At 38.2% G+C, this 7,271-nt stretch overlaps 1 protein-coding gene across 2 annotated transcripts; it reads left to right on the forward strand.

Moving 5' to 3' along the window:
• Positions 1 to 3,451: 3,451 nt before the first annotated feature.
• On the forward strand, positions 3,452 to 6,682 carry LOC106320367 (transmembrane protein 120 homolog). 2 transcript variants are annotated; one of them, XM_013758732.1, is made up of 10 exons: positions 3,452 to 3,845; positions 3,920 to 3,998; positions 4,063 to 4,157; positions 4,242 to 4,346; positions 4,433 to 4,512; positions 5,391 to 5,481; positions 5,554 to 5,661; positions 5,755 to 5,841; positions 6,085 to 6,173; positions 6,295 to 6,682. In XM_013758732.1, the coding sequence occupies exons 1-9, from the start codon at positions 3,519 to 3,521 to the stop codon at positions 6,157 to 6,159; spliced, it is 1,047 nt and encodes a 348-aa protein (XP_013614186.1). In that variant the 5' UTR covers positions 3,452 to 3,518; the 3' UTR covers positions 6,160 to 6,173; positions 6,295 to 6,682. The 2 variants fall into 2 exon arrangements, with proteins under 2 accessions (XP_013614186.1, XP_013614181.1); XM_013758727.1 differs by having other exon boundaries at positions 3,453 to 3,845; positions 6,085 to 6,153.
• Positions 6,683 to 7,271: the final 589 nt, after the last annotated feature.

Consider the following 7,271-nt stretch of genomic DNA (forward strand, 5'->3'; position numbering starts at 1 on the left):
ATTAGCTTGTTACAAAATCATCCATATTCTTGTTTGCTTAGATTAAGAAAGCTTGTGTATTCTTGGTGTTATAGATCATTAGTTCCTTGTGGATTAGATCCTAAAATGCTACAATGACATACCATTCGATTGTGGTATTGTTCGCACATTAGGTTAATTGGTGTGTGCTTAAACGCGTAATCAATTTGGCGTCGTTGTAGTATAGTTGTAAGTATTCCCGCCTGTCACGCGGGTGACCCGGGTTTGATCCTCGGCAACAGCGCCAAATTTGAAATGGACTTTTCAAGTGTCCAATAATCAAATCATTATAGTAATTAAGATGTCAATCCATTTCTAAGAGTTTTGATGCAAAGAGAATTCAGGTTCTAACTCAATCTAAATGCAATCAAGTGATGAGGTGATTCAATCAAGCTAACAAGGTTCTAACACCACTAACTAACAACTTTCAATCAAATGAATAAAGGAGGACACATGGGTATAGGATTTTGATGTCAGATGATTAAGATTCAATCTAAAATGGCAAGGTTTCAATCAACACATTTCCTAAGCCTAGATAACAATTCTAAGCAAGTTCTCTTCCAAGATAAAAGCTCATTTACTCTCATGATCAAACATCAAATTCCTTTGGTTTGTGTCAATCAAACAATCATTAAGAATGGATCATTCAACTTTCCTAACTCCCCGAACATCAAATCCCTTTGGTAGGATAAGCTAAGAGCATGTTGAATTGGCTCAGACATTTCATCGAACACCTTCCGGGCAATGAAATATCTAGGTGTCTAATCCAAATTGGCCAACTCTAGATTACCATTAAGATCACTCAATCAAGCAAGGAAACATATTAATCTACTCTAAACATTCTAGATCATCACTTAATCATCCTAATCATCCTAACCCATGAATCCAAAGATGACTACTCACTCATTATCATGGTAAACACTAGATCATTAGTAGATCTAAGTCTAAACATGATTAATGATCAAAGTAATCAAGCAAAGATAAGAGAAAATGATCAAGATTAGATCTTTCAACCAAAAGTGGCTTTTTGATTAGATAGAAAACAAGATAAAATCCTAACATTAGGTTTAGAGAGTATTTATATGATTTCTAAAACCTAATGAGCTCAGTCAACAACCTGAAAGGCCCAAATAAAGCATAAATTTTCGACCAGAAGAAAAGACACGCCGCGGATACAATAGGTCGCTCCGCCAGGTCGCTCCCCATCTAGAGCGGGTTAGTCACCTCACTCCGGAACGTCACTCCAATATGTTTGCTTCACGTCTTCAAACCGCGCGTGGGTTCATGACGTCGCTCCACCAGGTCGCTCCCCATCTGGAGCGGGTTAGTCACCCCGCTGCTGGACGTCGTTCTAAATGCCATCTTCACGTCTTCAAATTGCGTGCGGGTTAAGGGCCTCGCTCTGTCTTGGTTGCTCCGACTCTCGAGAGTTGTAGATGAGGTGTTGGTTTGGAGCGGGTGCTGAACCCCGCTGCGTCTACCCCGTGCTGCCTTCGTTTCGTCTGGAGCGGGTGTCGCAGGTTGCTCCCATTGCCCGCTCCGGTGCTCTACTCGCTCAAACAACACTTTCCACTCTCTTTTTGATCCCAAATGCTACCAAGTACCCCCAAGAACTCCGAAGGACACTCCAACACCTGATTAAGATTTATGCAATGTGAAAAAGAAACTAAAATGCATAATCCCTAATCTAAATGATCAAAACTTGCAAGAATGAAGACAATTGACTCACTTTTGTTGCTTTCTATAACTTCTAAACGGGACTCGTCATCTCCTACATTAAAAAGATGACAGATACCATATTTTTCTTATTCTTACATGGGATAGCTAAGCAACATCATGAGGCTGAGGATGGAGAAGTAGCTGCAACAATAAAGAAGAGTATCTTTTAAGCATCCATATTTTTTGCTTTGGTGTAAAACAAAGAGAAGTCTCATGTCGACCTGTTTCTTAATGAATGGAGGAAGATATCCAAATATCCTCCAGCATATGACCAAGGTAAGAGTTGAGCAGAAATCTTGGAAGCAACTACACCTTGCAGAAGGAGCCCAAGAACTTCTTGCATCACAAAAAGTCAGATTAGAGATGACTCATGAGATATAATATTAAAAGGAACATATGTTTACAATATCAACTCATCATATTTAACAGAGCGTAGACTTCAGTAATAATCTCTATGAGTCTATGACTCCAACTTCATCTCCAAGTATCAACATTCAACATAGAACACATCACTTACAAATCAGGCACGTTCATTGCTGCTCAATCACACGATTCTCCTTCAGAACTCTCAAGAATATTGAGCATGTTACCTTCTTCTTCTGTTGAGGAACGAACCGTCATCATCACCACCTCCGACCTTCTCTGCAAGCCAGGACAACATATTCACTGCACAGCTCTGACTCCCCAAGCCAGGAGCGAGGTCACTGAAGAATTGCGCAATGGGGCTTTGCCGGAAGATTTCATACCAACTAACATATCAACTAATAATTTCAGTATCATCTAACAATCTATGTATCAAACAAATGTATCGACTAACAAATCATATATCAGTTAATGAAACTATTAACAATTAATTAGTTATCTATCACATAGCCCCAAATCTATTTGTAAAAGCTAACACTCCATGTATCGATTAAGAATCCATTAAAATCTAAATAATAGCATGCAAGTAATAAAATATCTACTAACGTATATATTATCTAAATAAAAGAATGTAGATTTCAAGCTTTCTGCTTCCCGAGATCTTCCGATCCTTTCTCCATGAATCCGCAACAGAGATAACAGAGTATTCGATAATCGCACAGAGAATCGTCGAATTTCCACAATCTTCAAGACCACAACACATACATTTTGCGATTGAAAGCTTATAAAAGTTAATTGTGATTCGAAATTGGAAACATTGGAATTGAGGTGAAATAATAAGATTAGCATTATGGGTGTCAAAAGAATCAGAATAAAAAAATAAAGATTTGTGTTGAATTAAAAGATGATTTGAAGAACTTGTACGAGAGATAAAGATATTAGAACACGGAAAAGGGAGAAGAGTGAGAGATAGAGATAAGAGTATTATAGTCATAAAAAATATTAAAAAAAAACAATGGTATATGGCAAATTATACGGGCTTTTGGGTGTATTCACACCAATTTCTAATAATTCATCTATGCACCATGATTATAAAATACAAATAGTAACTTGAACTTATAAAAACAAGTTTTAATTATAAAATAAATCTCAAACAACATATGCAAAAAACAATGATAAAATTATAATAAAATGATTTATTATTTTATTATTTTTATTAAATTAAAACATCAAACAAAACCCCAAACAATGTAACGGACTCATATTTTGTATTTAATAAAAAATAGATAAGAGTAATAAAAAAAATACATAAAAACAAAACTTAATATAGGATATTGAAAAGAAAGAAAAAACAAAGAAAAGGTGTGGGTGAGAGAGCAAGCGTGATACTATTTTCGTGAATTCCTCATCACACTCAAATGCAAACATTTTGTCGAGAAGAACACCTCTCCAAATTTCAATCGAATTTAATTAGCTTTTGTCACCTCTCCGAATCCCGTTTCCTCGGAGACGTAAACCGATCTCAGTCAATCCTGGCATCTACATCGATGGAAGTTGAAGAAGAAGTTAAACGAATGTTGGAGGAGGTGAAGGAGCTCCATGACTCCGCCGCTTCCTTCATCTCTTCTTCTTCCCATCAAGAGCTTACCCTCCGTCAAAAAGCCACCTCCGTTGAAGCATCCCTCCGCCGCCTCCACTCCACTCTCGCCTCCGACAAGAGTCTCGATCCCAAGCTCGTCGAGAAGGCATTCTTCTGAATCTCCCTCTCTCTTTCTCTATCTTCCCTGTCGAACTTAGTTTCTTGTTTGCTTATTGACAGCTTGAGGAGGATCTGCACCGTGCTAGATGCATGCTCGCTGATGGAGATCTCTCTTCCTTTCTCCCATCCAAACCCCAAGGTTTCATTCAAATTCTCTTATTTCGATTTGGGTGTTAGCTCATGACCCATTTTGATTGGAGCAGGACGGTTTGTTAGAATGTTTCTGGGGCCGGTGAATGTTCGAGCCTCGCGTAAAGACATTCAGCTCAAAGTCAAAGAAGAGTACAATAGCTACAGAGTTAGTGTGTTTTGTCCCTTACATGTGGCGGCTATGTTGATTTCTTCTCAACCTTATTGTTGTTTCTATCTATCTATGGAGCAGGACAAGACTGCGCTTCTCTTTCTTTTCTTCCCTGCTGCACTCATGATTCTCAGATCTTATTACTGGGATGGATGTTTGCCTGCCTTTCCTGTTCAGCTCTACGAGGTCTAATATTAACTGTTTTGGCTTTTCTAACCGATGATTTGATTTGGCTTCTTGATTAATGTTTTTTCTTTTTCTTTTTAAATCAGGCTTGGCTGTTGTTCCTCTATGCTGGGTTGGCTATGCGAGAGAACGTATTAAGAGCCAACGGGAGCGATATCCGTCCATGGTACTACTCTTATGCACACTCCATTATGCTCCTCTTCAGTTTTGGAGATAGTAATGTGTCATACTAACTATACGTTGAACCAATCACATGTGTAGTTCAATCGAAGCCATAGAAAATAACTTTTTTTAAGTCTACAATATTTTGTTTGTAACAATGTTTTCATGCAACATGTGGACCTTAGGTTCTATATTCACTATACGCATGTGTTGCTCCTAAGTTCCTTCTGTTTTTTCTTGTGCCGTCCTCTCTACCTTGCTTATATATCATCTATGCTGCTGCTGATTCATCTCATTATTGTAAGGCTTATCTTAGTGCGCAAATATCCATTTTGAATCTCATTTAAGATGGCTGTGTTGACCTTTATAAGAATTATTCGTAACTGTCGGGTTCTGTTTGTTGGTAGCTCCTCAGAGTGCACTGAATCTATTGTTGAATCAGTGATATCATAGTTAGCGTAAATAACAGGATTATCAGTTTGAAATACAGTGTATTGTCTCATCATGTGCCTCGGCGAACATGTTGTTACTTGATACTCTCCTCCAAAGGGTCTCTTTTATTTGGTATATATGCGTAGATATTTTTTGGTGAAGCGGTAGCCTATATTGTTTTGCTTAGTAAAAACTAGAGCTCTATATTATTTCATGTGTAAAAAGAGAGAGAGAGAGAGAGAGAGAGAGAGAGAGAGAGAGAGAGAGAGAGAGAGAGAGAGAGAAAGAGCTTTAGCTTTAGCTTCGATGGAATCCTCTTTGGGTGGGGTTTAATATGTTATTACTTAGAGAATCTCTTTACTTTTATTGATGTGTTTCGTTTGGCTTAGCAAAATAGTCACATGGGTTGAGGGTGACTTCAACTCTGAACCTGATATGTTTTTTTTGCAGGTGGCTATATCATCACTACTGTGCCATGGGGATGGCCCTTGTCAGCCTCACATGGGAAATCAAAGGGCAACCAAACTGTGTCCAGAAACAGGTACTGCTTAGAGTTATTTCCTTATTATGAAAACTAAAAGTAAATCTCAGGACTGAGGTCAATCATCTACAGAGAGGAGTTCATCTCTTCCTGCAATGGGCTATGATGCAAGGTGTTGCCATGCTTCTGCAAAACAGATACCAACGCCAGAGATTATACACTCGCATAGCACTGGGAAAGGTGGCTTATTATCTGCACTTTTTCCTCAGTCTGAAAATCGTATCCGCTTTTGGAAATTAACTCTAGTATTTGTGTTGAGAATGTTTTTTCCAGGCTCAGAGGATGGATGTTGTATGGGGAGAAACGGCTGGAGTTGATGGACAGTTATGGCTGTTATGTCCTATACTCTTCATTTTACAGGTCATCATGAAAAATCCGTTGAGATTATAAATACCATATTCTCGTCCTACGTTGATTTTTATAAGTCAAATATCCCTTTCTAGACATTTCATATATTAACTAGTTTTCATTACTTTTGGCTTTTAACAATAGAACTCTGTTCTTTCCACACCAATCCAAAAGAAACTTCGTGCTAGGGTTCTCGAGTTTTTTTTTGTTTAGCCTATTGGGCTTGACATATTTATAAATTTTGGCAAAAAGCAGGGGTTTCAAGCATACGTTGGAGTACTGTTGCTAAGGGCAGCATTAACCGGAGTTGTTGCTGAATGGCAGGTTTAATTTCTACTCTTCTGGTAACACTTGTGCATTATTTACACTGGTATTTTTTCCACGGCACTCTGGTATAAGCCGACGAGGACGTGAATGAAAGTAACAGAAATGTTGAGAACTTTGTCAATGGTTGTCATATTTCAGGTGATGGTTTGTGGCATTCTTCTGGTAGTGATGGCTGTGGGAAACTTCATAAACACAGTAGAGACATTGATGGCAAAGTCGAGGGTTAAGGCAAAGATGAAGAAAAGTAAAAGCAGAGCGGAGCTTAATCACACTTCATAGTTCTCAACTCTAGGCTCTCTCGTCTCTTTCTGCATTTCATAAATTTTGTTTTTTTTTTCAAGGCCACGAGACTCATCCTGGGATTCTGAAAACTATGAACATCCTTTTCTCTGTATATGGAAGTGGCAGCTGATATTTTGATGGTTTTGTGTTTTATTTGTATAATTTTTAACTGATACTTTATAGGCTTCTCTGTAAGTGTCATCAGGTGATTGTGATGAAATAGACAGAGCCGGCCTTTTTTTTTGCTCATGAAACTTCAGTTGGGATTGGGAGTACGGTAACTCACACATGGTTTGATACTTATGTTTGGCTTTCTTGTCTATCTTTAGTAGTTCGTATGAGTGGGCGTAGAAACCGACCAAGAAGTTTAAGTTTTCGTTTGAGCAGATTGGAGACGTTGGGTTAGGTGTTTTGATTCCGAGTCTGTTTTGTCGGATTTGAATCTGCTTTCTCAGGCTTCATCAAGTCTCTTATGATATAAAGCTATGATATGGTGAATTGTGAATGTTTTTCATGTGGAATTAAGCAAGACTCGACTTGCATTAAACAAAAAGACGCTATTACATTTTTTTTAACAGGGCTCAACAGGCCCAATCAAAAGGACCATCTACGACCCGGAGATTGGAAAATTTGGACTAGGAGGTGATCCAAGAAAGAAGGAACACTTCGGAGCACCTGATCCAATGGCGGCTTACAAATGGAGAAAGATGACAGAGTATGAAGGAGAGAAAGAAGAAGATAATACAATTTTCCTAATTACTATTTTGGAAATGACTGCTTTGCCGGTACAAATAGCTTAATGCACTAATGGTCTTTTTTTTTTTTAAGCAAAT

This window comes from Brassica oleracea, chromosome C2, assembly GCF_000695525.1.
Source record: "Brassica oleracea var. oleracea cultivar TO1000 chromosome C2, BOL, whole genome shotgun sequence".
NCBI classification, from domain to species: Eukaryota; Viridiplantae; Streptophyta; class Magnoliopsida; order Brassicales; family Brassicaceae; genus Brassica; species Brassica oleracea.

Bases quoted from the DNA above. Each gene is read 5' to 3' on its own strand.
- LOC106320367 (XM_013758727.1), top strand. From the start codon at position 3,519: ATGCAAACATTTTGTCGAGAAGAACACCTCTCCAAATTTCAATCGAAT. The intron at 4,158-4,241 runs GTTAGTGTGTTT...TCTATGGAGCAG, and splicing joins AAGAGTACAATAGCTACAGA to GACAAGACTGCGCTTCTCTT. The intron at 5,842-6,084 runs GTCATCATGAAA...GGCAAAAAGCAG, and splicing joins CTATACTCTTCATTTTACAG to GGGTTTCAAGCATACGTTGG.